General features: G+C 41.1%; 1 protein-coding gene across 1 annotated transcript in view; it reads right to left on the minus strand.

Annotated features, from left to right (window-relative positions):
* The window catches only part of LOC141120832 (uncharacterized), a 97,745-nt gene extending 78,601 nt beyond the window's left edge, over window positions 1-19,144 (minus strand). The window contains exons 1-2 of the mRNA XM_073611040.1: window positions 18,996-19,144; window positions 3,612-3,658 (exon numbers count right to left, since the gene is read on the minus strand). Coding sequence (XP_073467141.1) covers window positions 3,612-3,658; window positions 18,996-19,080 — 132 coding nt within the window. The 5' untranslated portion in view covers window positions 19,081-19,144. The remainder of the gene's footprint in view (window positions 1-3,611; window positions 3,659-18,995) is intronic.
* Window positions 19,145-20,232: the final 1,088 nt, after the last annotated feature.

Below are 20,232 nucleotides of genomic sequence, written 5' to 3' on the forward strand. Positions count from 1 at the left end.
CAACATGGTAAGCCCTCTACCCCACAGAAATTGTGGGTTGAGAAGGGCTTTTCCCTGGATAGACTACCCCAAGGAGATCTGGAAGCCATAGAGCTGACAGAGGCAGACTCTGAGACTTCTCCAAAGCAAATCATGGAGGCCATACGTACTTGCCAAACCACCTTGACTGAGCACATAGATGGAATAAGAGCTGAAATGTCCTTCTTAAAACAGGGCATGCACAATAATAAAGAAAGGGCTACAGAAGCAGAGCAGAGAATTATTGATCTGGAAGATACAGTCTGCCCGCTGGAGAGCACAGTGCAAAATATACAAAAAGAGGTTGCTGCCCATACTGACAAGCTAGGCGATATGGAGAACCGTCAAAGGTGGAATGACGTTTGTTTTGTGGGATTTCCTGAGGGAGCAGAGGGTAAACAACCTGAAGATTTTCTAGAAATTTGGCTTAAAGATAATATGATGGATACTACTTTCTCCCGCCTATTCGCTATTGAAAGGGCACATAGGATCCCTTCCAGAACACCACCTCCAGGGGCACATCCACGCCCGATGATTGCACGTATTCTACATTTCAGAGATTGTGAAAATATTCTCCATGCTGTAAGGTTAATGGGAGAATTATAGTTTAATGGCAACCAAATCTCTATGTATCCTGATTTCTCTGCAGCTACTCAGAAGTAACGAGCTAGTTTCATACACGTGAAAAAAAGACTCCGGGATTTACAAATGGCATACAGTATGCTTTACCCTGCAAAATTACGAGTGGTCAATAGGGGCAAGGTGTATCTTTTCAACACTCCTACGGATGCCTCATGCTGGTTGGATGCTAGAGGGTGCTCTAGCCCTGCCGCACATCGTTGATTGTTGTATGCCTTTTGCTGTCTGATGCTGGCAATTTCAACCTGAAACCTCGTTGAGTTACACTGTTCATACCTGTTCAAATGTAAGAACAGATACAGTTGGATCTAAATCTGATAGTTGAGACTCCTATTGGTCTATTTGATTCCTTTGTGGACATACTGTATCATCTTTACAGGATTCATGTTAATATGCTCATGGTGCCTATGCAGGAAGGGGTTGAGTGTTAGTTTTTTGTTGTTTTGTGATGTGTGCTATTATGCCATTTGTGCTTAGGTCTATACAGGCCACGCTGAAAGCTGTGCTAGTAAGAGATCATCAGAGTGAACTATGATCCTATATTGTTAATAAGTTGCTCATCTGCTATTTATCCTGTGCGTTTATGGTATATATGCATTCATGGCTAACAAAATAAGCTTATTATCATGGAATGTGAGAGGCATAAACTCAAAGGTGAAGCGATCTTTAGTATTTCATTATATTAAGCGGTACAAACGCCATATAGTCCTATTACAGGAGACTCATTTACAGGGTATCAGAGTTTTAGTTTTGAAAAGAGCAAATATTATGAATGTTATTCATGCGGAATACTCCACATATTCTAGAGGAGTAGCTATTTTGATTACAAAAAAGGTGGCTGCTCAAATCTTACATATCAAGCCTGACACTAAGGGCAGATATGCCATCTTGGTTTGTATATTTAATGTGTGCTTAACGTTGGTGTGTGTTTATATCCCACCTCCATTTTCTTTCCTGGTACTGGAGGAGGTTCTGATAGCAGCTGTAACGATAGCACAGGGGCCTGTACTATTTTCGGGGGATTTTAATGCAGTGTCGGATGTGACTCTGGACAGGCATGGATGTATCTCAGGATCATATATCCGGTGCTTTCCTCCTGGCTGGAGAGCTATACACTCACTGATGTTTGGCAGCATAAAAATCCTGGGGTCAGAGAATACTCCTGCCACTCGGAGACACAAGACAATATCAATAATAGATATGCTGCTTTCCACAATAGAGGGCCTTCCACTATTATCCAATGTTAGATACCTGTCGAGAGCTTTATTGGATCACTCACCGGTGGAAGTCACACTAGACTTAAATACTGGCCAAGGGAAAAAACAATGGCACATTAATGTTCAATGGCTACAGGAGGCATTTATTACCAGAAAATGCAAAACAGCTATCGCTAATTACTGGAGGGAGAACAGTGTAGATACTCCTGTCCCTAACCAATGGGAGGCATTTAAAGCAACCCTTAGGGGAGTCTGGAACAGAGAGGTTAGGGATTTTTCTAGGGCTCTGGGCTCGGATGTAGTGAAGGCAGAACATAGGGCTATATATAAATAATTAGAGGACAAAAAGTGGCTAGGACTAATTGGATGGGAAAAACAATGTTCAGGTCCACGTGCCTTGTACAACATGTAAAAGAAAAGTTCCTCAAAAGACGGGACTTTGAAGGACCATGAACACTCAGAAAAAAAATATATATATAGTAAAAAAATAAAATTTTTATTTATTTAACATCATATCATAAAACACATAATGACATTGAAATACACATAGAGTTGCAGCATATAAAAGAGGATGGAAGAGGCCCAAACCAACTGCCAAATAGACAGATAAAATCCAACGCGTTTCGACATGTGAATTAAGGGTCTTCAGGGAAAAAGAGAGAGGGCTGAAAGGCTTCCATAAAAATACGAACAATCTCATGTGTTTGATGCTATTGTGCACTGGAGATCAATTACTCAAGGTAAGAAGAGATGGATAGGAGAGTCCACATAGAACAGCAAGATGTTGGGTCATGTGCAAGTCTCATCCCGTGCACTACTGAAGTACCGCCCAGAAAGAAGGATGGAGAGCCGACACGAGAGACAAGAGGGGGACGAATGGGTCAACCAAACAGTGCGGATCACATTGACTCCAGAGCAGAGAGGATGGCCAAAAACTATTCCTTAGTGATTAATGTGGCATCTGTGGCCACACTATACACCTATTATGCCCTGTACACACGGTCGGATTTTCAGACGGAAAATGTGTGATAGGACCTTGTTGTCGGAAATTCCGACCGTGTGTGGGCTCCATCACACATTTTCCATCGGATTTTCCGACACACAAAGTTTGAGAACAGGACATAAAATTTTCCGACAACAAAATCCGTTGTCGGAAATTCCGATCGTGTGTACACAAATCCGACGCACAAAGTGCCACGCATGCTCAGAATAAATAAAGAGATGAAAGCGATTGGCCACTGCCCCGTTTATAGTCCCGACGTACGTGTTTTACGTCACCGTGTTCAGAATGATCAGATTTTCCGACAACTTTGTGTGACTGTGTGTATGCAAGACAAGTTTGAGCCAACATCCCTCGGAAAAAATCCTAGGATTTTGTTGTCGGAATGTCCGAAAAAAGTCCGACCGTGTGTACGGGGCATTAGTGTTGTTTTTAGGATCACTTCTGATCACAGAGGAGCCCCAAAAGATTTTTCAAAAAATACTGTGCAGTCAACCCCAGAGGAACTTTTCTTTTACATATAGATAATTAGAGGGTATCATCTTCCCTATTTGTATAGGATACAATGACCGTGCTTTTATCTTTTTTAATGTTGTATAATAAAAATTATATTTTATTGTCTCCTGTGCTTTGCCCCTATAGTCCGCATTCTTAGGGAGCTGGAGATTATTTCTCCATTGTTACCTATCCTTTTCTACCTCTGTAACATTTGTTTCTTTCTGACACTGATACCTTACCTCGCTGGTTATTCCGGAAGAGTCTGAACTGCTGGATAATTGAAGATCTGTAAAAGAAAAAACAACAGCATATGAAACAAATCACTATTGATGAAAAAGCCATATTCAATTCTTTTTTTCCTGACTTCCCTGAATTAAAAGTTGTTTTTTTATTTTTTTAAATTTATTTTTAATTCTTTGTGTACAGTATATTGACCACAGTACAGGGTAAAGAGACTAGCTTTCAAGACAATGAACTTTTTAAAAATATATATATATATATTAAGCTTTTTTTATTAAAACTAAAAATTATTTTTCATTCATGAAAAACCACTGCAAACTTTGTGGCAATAAATAGGAAGTCAGGAATTTGTTTACTATGTTAGATTATGGCAGCTGAAATTAGGTGCTTTTCACCCAAAAAATGAATTGATCACATCCGAACAATGCAATCCCAAAGTATACAGGTATGGAATTTTTTACATAGTTACATTGGTCCAGCTTTGGTTACTGGGCTCTTCCGCTCTTCCCGGGAGCCAGGACTATATCGGTGGGCTTCAGGATGGCGAGGGGGAGGAGACCGAGAAACATTCGGTACAGAACAAGTCGGTCAGCAGGTCCTAGCCAATGATTTATGGCCGGTACCTGCTGATCGACTTAGCGAATCATAGTACAGAGCCCTGTGTCTACTAACAACACAGGGCTCTGTACACGGAGCAGATATGTGGCTGTGTTTTTCTCCCTGCTAAGCAGGGAGAAAAATCAGCCACATCGATTAATAAAAGCAGAACATAATACACACATTACACAGTGTTGGGCACACAGTTAACCTGTTGATTGCCCCTAGATGTTAACCCCTTCCCAGCCAGTGTCATTACTATAGTGACAATGTATATTATTAGCATTGATCACTGTATTAGTGTCACTGGTGATGTCAGTGTCAGTTAGTCAGTTCCCACCAAGTGTCAGTTAATGTCAGATTGCTTGCCACACTATCGCAGTCCCACTATATGTTGCCGGTCACCGCCATTAGTAGTACAAAAAAAGTTCCAGTATACAGATACATCTCAAAAAATTTGAATATTATCTAAAAGTTAATTTATTTCAGTAATTCATTTCAAAAAGTGAAACTCCTATATTATGTAGATTCATTACACACAGGGTGATATACTTCAAGCATTTCTTTCTTTTAATTTTTATGATTATGGCTTACAGCTAGTGAAAACCCAAAATTCAGTATCTCACTAAATTAGAATATTGTGAAAAAGTTGAATATTGTAGACTCATGGTGTCACAATCTAATCAGCGAACTGAAAACACCTGTAAAGATTTCCTGAACCTTTAAAGGGGAAGTAAACCCTGATGGGTTTTACTTCCTCTTTTACTCCCCGCAAGGCCTGCAAATTAAAAGCATAATGGGCTAGTATGCATCGCATACTAGCCCATTATATGACACTTACCTGCAAACAAAGCCCGCGCTGTCCCCTGTGTAGGCCACGTCCATATTCGCCCCTCTTCCTTCCGGGGCCACGGACTCTGCCTCTGTGACTGGCCGGAGCCGCGTGACGTCACTCCTGCGCATGTGCCCGGGAGCCGTCAGTCACGGCACACGCTGGGGGAAGAAACGGCACGATGGTCCGTTTCTTCACAGCGCATGCGCCGATGACGACATCGGCACACTACAAGTGAAATATCTCCTAAACAGCGCACGTTTAGGAGATATTTCCACTACCTATAGGTAAGCCTTATTCTAGGCTTACCTATAGATAAAAGACAGACAAAAGGGTTTACAACCACTTTAAATGGTCTCTCAGTCTGGTTCAGTAGGTTACACAATCATGGGGAAGACTGCTGACTTGGCAGTTGTCCATAAGACAGTCATTGACAACCTCCACAAGGAGGGCAAGTCGCAAAAGGTCATTGCGAAAGAATTTGGCTGTTCACAGAGTGCTGTATCCAAGCATATTAATGGAAAGTTGAGTGGAAAGAAAAAGTGTGGTAGAAAAAGATGCACGAGTAACAGGGCTAACCGCAGCCCTGAGAGGATTGTGAAGCAAAGGCCATTCAATTTGAGGGAGATTTACAAGGAGTGGACTATGGATAGTCAGTGCTTCAAGAGCCACCACACACAGACATATCCAGGACATGGGCTACAACTGTTGCATTCCTTATGTCAAGCCACTCCTGAACCAGAGACAACATCAGAAGCATCCTACTTGGTCTAAGAAGAAAAAGGACTGGACTGTTGTGCAGTGGTCCAAAGTCTTCTTTTTGGATGAAAGTAAATTTTGCATTTCATTTGGAAATCAAGGTCCCAGAGTCTGGAGGAAGAGTGGAGAGGCACAGAATCCAAGTTGCACGAGGTCCAGTGTGAAGTTTCCACAGTCAGTGATGATTTGGGGAGCCATGTCATCTGCTGTTGTTGGTCCAATGTGTTTTATCAAGTCCAAAATAAGTGCAGCCCTCTACCAGGTAATCCTAAAGCACTTCATGCTTCCCTCTGCTGACCAGCTTTATGGAGATGCTGATTTCATTTTCCAGCAGGACTTGGCACCTGTCCACACTGCCAAAAGTACCAATATCTGGTTTAATGATCATGTTATCACTGTGCTTGATTGGCCAGCAAACTCACCTGACTTAAACCCCATAGAGAATCTGTGGGATATTGTCAAGAGGAAGATGAGAGACACCAGACCCAACAATGCAGATGAGCTGAAGGCTGCTATAAAAGCAACCTGGGCTTCCATAACACCTCAGCAGTGCCACAGGCTGATCTCCTCCATGCCACACCGCATTGATGCAGTAATTCATGCAAAAGGAGCCCCGACCAAGTATTGAGTCCATACTATACTGTACATGGGCATACTTTTCAGTAAGCCAACATTTCTGTATTATTAATCCTTTTTTTTATTGGTCTTATGTAATATTCAAATTTTCTGAGATGCTTAATTTTGGGTTTTTACTAGCTGTAAGCCATAATCATCAAAAGTAATAGAAAGAAATGCTTTAAATATATCACTCTGTGTGTAATGCATCTATATAAAATATATGAGTTTCACTTTTTGAACTGAATTACTGAAATAAATTAACTTTTTGATGATATTCAAATTTTTTAAAATGCACCTATATATCCCATAGTTTTTAGACACTATAACTTTCACGCAAGCCAATCAATATATAGGCTTACTGGGATTTTTCTTTCCAAAGACATGTAGCAGAATACATCTTGGCTTAAATTTATAAAGAAATTAAATTTTTTTTTATCGGATATGTTTTATAGCAGAAAGTAAAAAATGTGGGGTTTTTTTCAAACTTTTCAAAAACCCAGCGGTGATCAAATACCACCGAAATAAAGCTTTATTTGTGTGAAAAAAAATGATATAAATTTCATTAGTGTACAGTGTTGACCGCGCAATTACCAGTTAAAGTAGCGCAGTACTGAATAACAAAAAAATGCCCTGGTCATGAAGGGGGTAAAACCTTCCAAAGGTCAAGTGGTTAAATGTAAAAGCGATTCTAGTGGCTAATTAGCCACTGGATCACTTTTACAGGTGGCGAAAAGGTGTCCACTCCCACTGCCTTCCGCTGCCTTCGCAGGCTTTCCCGTGCCACCGGCTGACCATAGAAATGACCAAGGACCGGAACGTCCTCGATCATCCGAGCATTTCTTAAGAAACCAAAAGCGACGGTGGTTTCAGTCTAATCTAAACAGGCCCTTACCTTCCTGTGAAAGCATCTGAATCCAACAGATCTCAGATTGATCAGATGCTTTTAAGGGCAGAGGGGTGATCTGAGGTCTGATAGACCCCAAATCTTTCGGTAAAAAGGACCCGTCACTGCCCATGCTATCACAAAGGATGTTGTTCATCCCTTGTGATAGCAATAAAGTTGATAAAAAAAAATAAAGTTAAAGAGACAGTGTAAAAAAAATGTATTTAAATAAAATAAATAATAAAATTAAATTTAAAAAAATTAAAGCACCCCTGTCTCCCCCCGGTGCTGGCACGCAAAGACAAAAGCATAAGTAGGTTGCGCACTGTAAACGGCGATCACACCATACATGTGAGGTATCCCTGCGAACGTTATAACGAGAGCAGTAATTCTAGCACCAGAACTCTAAACAGGTAACCTGTAAAATCTTATAAAGCGTCACCTATGGAGATTTTTAAGTATCGTAGTTTGGAGCTGTTTCATGCGCAATTTTAAAACATGATATGTTTGGTATATATTTACTCGGTGTAACATCATCTTTTATATTTTACCAAACAATTGGGTATTATATTGTGTTCCTGTGCATTAAAATTCACTAAAGTGTAACTTTTCCAAAAAAAACTGTGTATGAAAAACCGCTGCACAAATACCGTGTGACATATATATATAATGTTTGGGGGTTCTAAGTAATTTTCTAGCAAAAAAAAAAGCTGACTTTTACACTTATGTGAGAAGTGTCAGAATAGGCCAGGGTAAGCGGCTACAGAGCGATCTGAATGCAGATCAAATGAGGCCACGCTGCAATCACCCCACAACCATGTGCAATGCATGCAGTAGAGCAGCAGTTAGGGGGAGGTTAAAGCTGGCCACGAGGAGGCTATAGAACACCTCCTCACCACTTGTCAAATGCCCTCTAAAGAGCAATCTGAACACAGATCGCTCTTCAGAAAACAACACTAGTGTAAACTAAAAAACGTAGTATGATACTGCGCCACGGAATCTACAAACCCAGTATAAAAAATAGGAAAAAATAAATAAAAATGGAAGAAAAGTTAGATGATATAGATGGGCAAAGTAGATGCCTTGATAATCCAAAGGAGAGAATTGCTGCCTCTACAAATTACTTCCACCTAAGTGGAACAAAGGAATGGATTGAACAGGTATAGACGTGGAAATATACTCACATTTGAACAATTTAAACATGCATACATGAAAAAAATGGAGCCGGCGCGGTGTAAACAGACAGTCGCCGCTCTGACCGGAAGTGACGCAAAGACGCTCTACGCGTTTTGTCATTCAAGACGTCGTCCCTGAAGACACATGTTGATGATGAAACGTTGGGTGACGTCAGAGATGAGTGACCCTGGACGTGGTAGGACAGAGACACGGTGGCCATCTTGATGGTTAGAAGCGCTTGTCGCTTCATATTGCCTCTTTGGATATGATGCAAATGAATATTAAAAGTGGAAAGTGATTGATAATTGGTGATGGTCTATTAAAGATCAGCTTTACAGTGGGAAATTGAAAAGATAAAAAATATAAAACCTTTTGGGTAAGAAAAGGGAATTGGGTGTGTTGCACCCTCTGCCTGTGCTGGATCAGAGGAGCATAGAAGTGTAAACATTAAACATAAGCCTTCCTGGTAATTTGGATATTGATGTGCAACCGAGTGTTGGTGTAATTACCCCCTGTGCCTTGCAAATTTGAATTTATTAAAATGAAAAGAAGTGTTACACCCTCTGTCTGCTGATCATAAAGTGTCTTGCAAAGATTAAGTGCTAAACTTTAAAACAAATGTGACCAACAAACGTGTTAGACCCTCTGGGGTGGGCAGAACAAACCCCTCCAGTAAAAAGTGACCAGTGTGATTGACCCCCTGTGGCGAAGGACAGAAGTCAACATATATAGACCCATAAACAAAACAGAAAGTGATAGTAATATATAGAGTTAAAAAATAATAAATAATAATAATATATAAAAATACATAAACATATGAGGATGTCTCTGTGTCCTGCCACATAAACAAAGAAAAACAAGTGATGGAATACTTCAAACAGTATATCTATAGCAATTAGTCCATTAAGTAAATTAAAGTGACTTGTGCTCATAAAAGTGTCCAGTGCTTCCTCAAAAATAAGTGCTGGTTATTCTTTCAAGTGATAGTGGTGCCAGGTGATAATATCCGAGTTAGTAATGTGATTGCACTCACCAGTTGACATTACCCCCCCCCAGGGGTATTGTGCATTCACAGTATGAGCCACTGTGCAGCTCTCTGGGGTCCGCTGGGCAATTTGGAGATCGTTTGCTGGCTTTCCACTGGGATATCACATGAAGGAAAGAGGAATGTCCATAGCATAATATTGCTTATAAAAAGGCTTTATTTATAAAAAATTGGAAATATATTCACATGTGAACAATTTAAACATGCATACATGAAAAAAAAACGGAGCCGGCGCCGTGTAAACAGACAGTCGCCGCTCTGACCGGAAGTGACGCAAAGACGCTCTACGCGTTTCGTCATTAAAGATGTCGTCCCTGAAGACACATGTTGATGACGAAACATTGGGTGACGTCAGAGACGAGTGACGCTGGACGTGGTAGGACGGAGACACGGTGGCCATCTTGATGGTTAGAAGCGCTTGTCGCTTCATATTGCCTTTTTAAATCTCATCAAATGTGAGTTTGTTTTACCCTTTCTATACAACAAATATTCATGGTTAATATTTTTGCGCAATGAGCGTTCCTTTTATACTCTCTACATGTACATGACTCTCAAACTGCTTTACATTCATGTGAGAGGAGGGTCCTCTGGGATTTCCATCTGATTCAGAAGGAGAGTAATGGTTTGGGATTATATGAGCAGAGGATTGCTTCAGATTCTAGGCGGATCGGTTTCATCACTTGATTACAACTTATGTGTATAACCCATACACTGTCAGTGTGGGTGATGGTGATGGTATTTCTACTCCCTTCTGAGGTTCCCTCCATGTTGGATCTCGTTTAATAGAAGCTTTTGTTTCTCCTTGATGGTGATGACTCGAATTGAACTTTTTCCTATTATGAACTTTGCATATGATGATTAGCGCTACACCTTTTTTTATATTACGTTAAGTGTATCCAGAAATTTAGTGTCAGCTATTTCTCTTTTTTATTTATATTTAGCGCAACAGATTTGTGTTCTATCTTTAATAGACCATCACCAATTATCAATCACTTTCCACTTTTAATATACATTTGCATCATATCCAAAGAGGAATAGCGCCACTTCTACACCTGTTCAATCCACTAGTGTAAACTAGCCCTCGCTTAAGAACTGAATTCTAAAGCACTTAAAGTGGTGTTCCAGCCGAAATTATACTTTTTAAATAAAAATACCCCTATAATACACAAGCTTAATGTATTCTAATAAAGTTAGTCTGTAAACTAAGGTCTGTTTTGTTAGTTTATAGCCGTAGTTTGTTATTTTATAAACTTCCAGCAGGCTGTGGCCATCTTAAGTGTGGGCACCTGAAGTCAGACTGTATTTCTTCCTGGATCTCATCCTTGCAGATCTCGCACATGCTCAGTGCAGCACAAGCAGTGTAATAGGTTTCAGGTCAGGTTTCCATAGCAACGGCAGTGTCAGAGGAAGTTGCCGTCCCTTCCCAGAAGGCATTGCAAACAGGAAATGATGCGATGGGCCACGGCCAGGGAGGAGGAAGTGAAAAATGAATACAGCAGATATAAAGTAGGTGCTGAGAAAAAAAATTAAAAATATCCAATTCGTTTACAGTGCACAGTTTAGTGAGGGATGTTGAGGAGTTGTAAAAGTGGGTGGAACTCCACTTTAAGGACCGGAAGGATTTTCCCCCTTAATGACCAGGCCATTTTTTTGCGATTCGGCACTGCGTCGCTTTAACTGACAATTGCGCGGTCGTGTGACGTTGCACCCAAACAAAATTGTCCTTTTTTCCCCACAAATAGAGCTTTCTTTTGGTGGTATTTGATCACCTCTGCGTTTTTTTATTGTTTGCGCTATAAGCAAAAAAAGAGCGACAATTTTGAAAAATTAAAATTGCGCACGCTCGTGGAATGACAAACTACGGTACTTAAAAATCTCCATAGGCAACGCCTTAAATTTTTTTACAGGTTACCAGTTTAGAGTTACAGAGGAGGTCTGGTGCTAGAATTATTGTTCTCGCAGTGATACCTCACATGTGTGGTGCAAACACCGTTTACATATGCGTGCGCAACCTTAAGTTTTTTTTTATTTATTTTATTGAAAATTTTTAATTTTTACACTGTCCCTTTAATTTTTTTAATTTTTTTTATCACTTTTATTCCTATGACAAGCAGTGGCGGTGCGTCCATAAGGGCGCACGGGCGCAGCCCCCCTCTCTCCAGCCACCCCCTCTATGACCAATGGATAGATTCATGCATTGCATGAATGGAATCCCTATTCCCTATTCCCTATTCAGGCGCCCGGCCCCTTTTCGGGCGCCTAAATTACAGCGGCGGGGGGGTGTTTTTGAAGCACCTGATTAGAGCCATAGGCTCTAATAGGCATCAAAAAAGGTGACCTGCGAGCGCCATTCTTGAATGAATATTCGCTATCCTAACACTGAACCGCATCTCCGCCAATCAGGTGCTCGGGTCTGTTACCCGTTACCTGATTGGCTGGAATGACAGGCGCTGTGATTGGACGCCTGATGGGAGGAGAGGACGGGAAGAGACACATGAAGACACTGTTTGGAGGACACCGCTTACCACCATCACCCGCTTCTCCACCGAGACAGGCGAGCGGGCGGGGGGGGTCACAGTGACGGCATTGGATGGGCAGAGTGGCAGCATTGGATGGGCAGAGTGGCAGCATTTGATGGCACAGTGGCAGCATTTGATGGGCACAGTGGCAGCTGTTGATGGCACAGTGGCAGCGTTTGATGGGCACAGTGGCAGCATTTGATGGCACAGTGGCAGCCTTTACAGGACACAGTGGCTGCAATTGATGGGCACAGTGGCAGCATTTGATGGGCACAGTGGCAGCATTTGATGGGCACAGCGGCAGTGTTTGATGGGCAAAGTGGCAGTGTTTGATGGGCACAGTGGCAGCATTTGATGGGCACAGTGGCAGGGTTTGATGGGCACAGTGGCAGCTGTTGATGGGCACAGTGCCTGCGTTTGATTGACACAGTGGCAGCGTTTGATGGGCATAGTTGCAGCATTTGATGGCACAGTGGCAGCCTTTAAAGGACACAGTGGCTGCAATTGATGGGCACAGTGGCAGCATTTGATGTGCACAGTTGCAGCATTTGGTGGCAGCCTTTAAAGGGCACAGTGGCTGCAATTGATGGGCACAGTGGTTGTGTTTGGTGGCACAGTGGCTGCAATTGATGTTTTTTTCCCAGTATTTTTCAGTTTGTTTGCACCCCCAAAAAATTTTGAGCACCAGCCGCCACTGATGACACTAACAATGAGCACAATTCCTCGCAGTGACACCAATAATGGGGAACTTTTCCTCCCAATGACACTAACAATGGGCATAATTCCTTGCAGTGACACCAATGATGGGGCACCATTTCTCGCCGTGACACCAATGATGGGGCACTATTCCTCCCACTGACACAATGATGGGGCACAATTCCTCCCACTGACACAATGATGGGGCACTATTCCTCCCAATGACACCAATCATGGGGCACAATTCCTCCCAATGACAACAATGATGGGACACTATTCCTCCCAATGACACCAATGATGGGGCACAATTCCTCCCAATGACAACAATGATGGGACACTATTCCTCCCAATGACACCAATGATGTGGCACAATTCCTACCAATGACACAAACGATAGGGCGCTAGCCCTTTAACTGACACCAAAGATGGGGCATTGTTTACTCCAACTGATGCTAGGACTGGGACATTTTCTGCTACCACTGGCCACAGTCCAGCCCCCCTAAAGTCTAAAGGACAGTAAACGGACCCTTGGTTTAGAAAGTTTGGAGACCCCTGTCCTAGATCATAGAGGTGATCGGAGACGATCCGGTCTCTGAACACCTCTATTGTAATCCAGTACAACTGCCGGATAGGATGTACTGGTGGGTAGCAAGAGGGGAAACACCCTTCCACGGCTGTAAAAGCAATTCAGCAGCTAATTAGCCACTAGGATTGCTTTTACTTTGTACAGCATAGCTGGGTCTAAAAAACAATACCGGAATTATGGCTGACATCTGCAGCCATAACCCCCAGTATTACCATATGCAGTCAATCATGTACACTTACATGATTTGGCGGCAAGTGGTTATAAAAGTTTTGTTTTAATAGTAAGGCCATTGAAAGGATGATCCCAAGGTTGTATCTAACATTTTATTAACGTAGAATTAATCTCTTTTAAGTCTGTTATTTTTTTCCCTTCCTTCCTTTTATTGTTTTTATCTTTGTATTTTATAATGATAAGTACACACAGTACTTTTTGCCCTTATCAGTGAATCGTTTTTATAATGTTGTTTTAGACAAGACACAATTTATTTCTATGGTTTTATATGTTCAAAGTTCCAAAGAATGAAGATGTTTACAACCCATAAAATGTGTTGGTTTTTCCTTGGCGATCATCAAAAAATACCATTCTGGACCTACATACACTATATTGTCAAAAGTATTGGGACGCCTGTCTTTACACACATATGGATTTGAATGGCGTCTGACACACACATGGATTTGAATGGCGTCTGTAGGGTTCAATATTGAGTTGGCCCACCTTTTGCAGCTATAACAGCTTCAACTCTTCTGGGAAAGCTGTCCACAAGGTTTAGGAGTGTGTCTATGGGAATGTTTGACCATTCTTCCAGAAGTGCATTTGTGTGGTCAGGCACTGATGTTGGACGAGAAGGCCTGGCTCACAGTCTCCACTCTAATTCATCCCAAAGGTGTTCTATCGGGTTGAGGTCAGGACTCGATCCTAATCTTAGTCCATAGGGTTCAATACTCTGTGCAGGCCAGTCAAGTTCCTCTACCCCAAAACTTGCTCATCCATGTCTTTATGGACCTTGCTTTGTGCACTGGTCCAAATCATTTGGTGGAAGAGGGATTATGATGTGGGGTTGTTTTTCAGGGGTTGGACTTGGCCCCTTAGTTCCAGTGAAGGGAACTCATAAGGTGTCAGCATACCAAGACATTTTGGACAATTTCATGCTCCCAACTTTGTGGGAACAGTTTGGGGATGGCCCCTTCCTGTTCCAACATGACTGATCACCAGTGTACAAAGCAAGGTCCATAAAGACATGGATGAGCGAGTTTGGGGTGGAGGAATTGATTGACCTGCACAGAGTATTGAACCCTACAGACTAAGATTGGGATGCCATTAAAGTTCATGTGCTTGTAAAGGCAGGCGTCCCAATACTGGTAAAATAGTGTATTTGAAGTGGTGCTTCCGTCTCTTATGCTTTAATTATAAAAAGTTATGGTTTAACCACTTCAGCCCCGGAAGATTTGGCTGCTGAATGACCGGGCCATTTTTTGCGATTCGGCACTGCGTCGCTTTAACTGACAATTGCGCGGTCGTGCGACGTTTTACCCAAACAAAATTGATGTCCTTTTCTTTCCCACAAATAGAGCTTTCTTTTGGTGGTATTTGATCGCCTCTGCGGTTTTTATTTTTTGCGCTATAAACAAGCGACAATTTTGAAAAAAACAATATTTTGTACTTTTTGCTATAATAAATATCCCCATTTTTTTTTTTTTTTTAAAAAGGAAATTTTTTCTCATCTTAGGCCGATATGAATTCTACATATTTTTGGTAAAAAAAAAAATCGCAATAAGCGTATATTGATTGGTTTGCGCAAAAGTTATAGCGTCTACAAAATAGAGGATAAATTTATAGCATTTTTATTATTATTATTATATATTTTTTTACTAGTAATGGCGGCGATCTGCGATTTTTATCGGGACTGTGACATTATGGCGGACACATCGATTGTGACACATTTTTGGGACCATTGTCATTTATACAGCGATCAGTGCTATAAAAATGCACTGATTACTGTAAAAATGTCACTGGCGGGGAAGGAGTTAACACTAGGGGGCGATCAAGGGGATAATTGTGTTCCCTGTGTGTGTTTCTAACTGTAGGGGGAGGGGACTGACCTAGAAGAAGTGACAGATCGTGGTTCCTAGCTAATAGGAACTCACGATCTGTCACTCCTCACAGAGCAGAACAGGGATTGTGCATTTAGACACACACACGTCCCTGTTCTCCCTCTTGTGCCCGCGATCGCTTGTGGCCGGCGGTCATCGTGACCGTCGGCCACGAGCATCACCACCCCCGCTGTGCAGCGGGGACATGCGCGCACCTCCGGGGGCGCGCGCGTCTGCTGTCCCGATCCCGCAAGCCGTCGTATAGCTACGGCGGCTTGTGAGATCGTGCTGACCTGCTGCCGTAAAATGACAGCGGTTGGTCGGCAAGCGGTTAATAGTAAGGAAAATAAGAGGATGATCACAAGGTTATATGTAACTTCCTATTAAAGTGAAGTTATTCATTTTTGTTTCTCTCCTTGGAGATCATAAATAAATACCATTTTGGAAACTAATCAAGCCACTTCTTCATGACCACCCACCTAATAATGAGTAGGTCCCCTTTTGCTGCCAAAACAGCCCTGACCCATTGAGGCATGGACGCCAGTAGACCTCTGAGTATATGCTGTGATATCTGGCACCAGGCCATCAGTAGAGGATTCTTTAAGTCCCGTAAGTTGTGAAGTGGGGCCTCCATGGATCAGACTAGTTTTTGCAGCACACCCCACAGATGCTTAATGGGATCTGGAGAATTTGAAGGCCAAGTTACCACCCCAAACTCGTTGTTGTGTTCCTCAAACCATTCTTGAACCATTTTTGTAGCGTGGCAGGGTTTATTATCCTGGTAAAAGGGGCCACCAACAATGTTTAGGTACAGGTGGTACGTAACATCCACATAAATGGTGGGACCCATAGTTTCCCAGCAGAACATTGCCCAAAGCATCAAACTGCCTCTGCCGGATTGCCTTCATCCCAAACTGCAGCCTGATGCCATCTCTTCCCCAGGTAAGTGACGCGCACGCACCCGGCCACCCACATGATGTGAAAGAAAATGTGATTCATCAGACCAGACCACCTTCTTCCATTGCTCCGTAGTCCAGTGTTGATGCTCAGTTGCCCATGGTAAGCACTTTTGACTGTGGACCCGCGCCAGCATGACCACCTTTACTGGTCTGTGGCTACACAGCCCCATACACAAAAAACTATGATGGCCATTTTTTTCTGCTTTTGACACATCAACTTCAGGAACAACATGTTCACTTGCTGCTTAATATATCCCACCCACTTTCAGATACCATTGTAATGTGATAATCAGTGTTATTCACTTAGCCTGTCAGTGGTTATCGCTGATCGCTGTATATACATAGAGTGGCCATTCTATCTTTTATCCTATAATTATAAGTTAGGATTTAACAGTAAGGAAATTGAGAAAATGATTCCAAGGTTATGTGTAACTTTTCATTACTGCTGAGTTATTCCTTCTGCCCTTCTTTCCTTTTTAGGGGGACTTTCACAGCCCCCACTTAAAGTGGATGTAAACCTGATTTTTTTTTTTTTTTTTTTGATGTCATAATGTAGAGTATAAGATTTCCTATCATTTGAGCCCAGTCTTGCCACACAAAGTTAATCCAGCTCTTAGCAATCCTCTTTTATTGTTCAGTGAGATAAAACTTGACAAACAGAGAAAAACTTTGTCAAATCCTCCCCCTTGCTGTGAGTGACAGGTGATTTACATCTCGTGCACTAGCCTAAGACACAGGCATTATTTTTTAATTCCCTCCCCCACTCCTTTCTTCAGCAGCTCTGCAAGGATTGGCTGTTCCACACCTCAGCCTGATTTGGCATGCTGAAGTCATGTGGTTACTTTCCTGTCTTTTCACTGGATGTTAAAGATCATAGCAGAAGTTCAGCAGAAGTTCAGTGTAAGAAATACACAGGAGAAAATGCATATTGACAAGGGGAGTGTAGAGGTGGGCGGGGAGTCTACTGACATCACGACTCCACCCACCGAGCTCCAGACAACAGACCCGCCCACAGAATCTGCAGTTTTTCGGCTCTCATAACAGACAGAGGGGAGACATTTGACAGGTAAAGATACATGCAGGAGGCATGTATATCCTTATAGATAACCCCCATGGCAGTAGTTTAGAAAGGATGACATTGGGTTTACATCCACTTTAAGGACCGAGCCTCTTCTGAGATTTGTTGATTACAAGTTAAAAACAGTTTTTTTTGCTAGAAAATTACTTAGAACCCAAACATTATACTTTTTTTTCTCTAACACCCTAGAGAATAAAATGGTGGTCGTTGCAATACTTTCTGTCACAACGTATTTGCGCAGCGGTCTTACAAGCGCACTTTTTTTGGAAAAAATAAAAATTTTTGAATTAAAAAATAAGATAACAGTAAAGTTAGCCCAATTTTTTTTATATTGTGAAAGATAATGTTATGCTGAGTAAATTGATACCCAACATGTCTCGCTTCAAAATTGCGCCCACTCGTGGAATGGCGACAAACTTTTACCCTTAAAAATCTCCATAGGCGATGTTTAAAAAATTCTACAGGTTGCTTGTTTTGAGTTACAGAGGAGGTCTAGGGCTAGAATTATTGCTCTTGCTCTATCGATCACGGCGATACCTCACATGTGTCGTTTAAACACCGTTTTCATATGCAGGCGCTACTCACGTATGCGTTCGCTTCTCCGCGCATTTTTTCTTATTTATTTTACCTTTTTTATTTTTACACTGTTTTTTAAAATATATAAAAATTGTGTCACTTTTATTCCTATTACAAGGAATGTAAACATCCCTTGTAATAGAAAAAAAGCATGACAGGACCTCTTAAATATGAGATCTGGGGTCAAAAAGACCTCGGATCTCATATTTACACTAAAATACAATAAAAAAAATAAAATTGCAACGACCGCCATTCCCTAGGTTGTCTGCTAAAACAATATATATAATGTTTGGGGGTTCTGAGTAATTTTTTCAAAAAAATTATGATTATTACATGTATACAAAAAAATTGGGCTAACTTTGCTGTTTTGGGTTTTTTTTTTGTAATTCATTAAGGTGTATTTAAAAAAAAAAATTGCGCTTGAAAGACCGCTGAGCAAGAAAAGTGTGACATAAAAATATTGCAATGACTGCCATTCTATTCTCTAGGGGTTTCTGCTAAAAACACACACACATATATATATATATATATATATATATATATATATATATATATATATATATATATATATATATATATATATATATATATATATATATATATATATTATGTTTGGGACTTCTAAGTAATTTTCTAGCAAAAAATACGCATTTCAACTTGTAAGCAACAAATAACAGGAAAAAGTTGGGTCAGCAAGTGGATACAGATCAGACCGAAATGACGAGATGAGAGACAAATGAGGAGGAAAGAGGGACAGAAGGATAATGTTCCAAATCAGGGACAGTCCCTCAAAATCAGGGACAGTTGGGAGCTATGCGATCATAAATAAAATCCCATTCTGGACTTTCATACATAGAGTAGCATTTTAATATTTTATCCTATAGTTATAAAAGTTATAATATTTGGGAAATCTCACCTAAGGTCCACAAGGCTCAGGGGGTGAAAAGAAACTAAAAAAAATCAAATCACCTGTCAGAAGGCAGGGGTCTTTCTCCAAGTAGGACTGCAAGATATCCATGCTGTTGGCACATTCAGAGGACTCCTCCATGGCCATTCACGTAAATACAATTTCATAGAACAAGGAAGTGTGTAAGATCTTAATTTTATTTACACTGGAAAGGAATTGAAACTCCCCTCCCAGAACCTAATCCTGTGACTGTTATTATCACTTCTGCTAACTGTTTGTAGCTATGGAGAGAGAAGTAGAGGGTGGAGGGGTGAGGATACTCTAGGCTAGAAGAAGTTTGTGATTTACTGCAGGCAGTTTAACTGTAAAGATTAACCCTTTCATGCTTAAACCTGTTTCTGGCATTTGTTGCCTACAAAGTTAATATGCGTATTTTTTACTAGAAAATTACTTAGAACTTACGAGTAGTAAGTTACTATTCGTTTTTTATTAAAGTGTATTGGAATACTACACTGTGGAGCCCCCCCTTCTTTATTACATGGCAATACCACACTGGATGAGCCTGAAACCCTCCGTGGTCCGGGATTGCCGTGGATACCTGTGGGGACGGATTGATCACTGAGGATCCAGTGTCTACCCATTTTAGGAGCTTGACTAGACCTGTAGGGGTCTTCCTGTGAGGTGAGAGGCTGGGGCAAATGAGTGGCGCACATCGGATGGTGAAATATATTGGAAGTGGAAATTCTGTCGACTTCTTTGCACTTATGCACTTTCTTTTTCATATGAACTGGCACTAGGAGTTTTTTGTCATTGGATTTTTATTTTTTTATACTTTTATTTTTATCATGTTTTATATGAACTGTCACTGGGGAGGTTCCTGTCATTGGAATATATGTTCTGCACTTGTATTACTTTGAAGCACCTTTACAAGCATTTTTTACACTGTGAAAATTATGATTGCAATTTATTATTTTTATGCATATTGAAGCATTTTATTCATTGTTAGTCTAGCACAGCCACCGTAGTGCTTTTTACTATAGGATTGATTGCACATTTATATAGTTAATATTTAAACTGGAACTATGACTTTTTGGTTACTTAGAAAAAGGAATTAGGCTGGCCGCGTACAAAAGACACGGTTTGCCAGGAGTGTGCAAGGATTCCTGCAAAAGATTTTCTTTAAACAGTAACGACTTCTTCTGACAAACAATCGAGCTTTCAGAAAATGCATATAACAGTGTAACACTATCAAAGCATTTATGGTATGCCAGATGCAGGAAATTTTCATGCTGTACATAT

The sequence above is a fragment of the Aquarana catesbeiana genome, linkage group LG01 (assembly GCF_042186555.1).
Source record: "Aquarana catesbeiana isolate 2022-GZ linkage group LG01, ASM4218655v1, whole genome shotgun sequence".
NCBI lineage: Eukaryota > Metazoa > Chordata > Amphibia > Anura > Ranidae > Aquarana > Aquarana catesbeiana.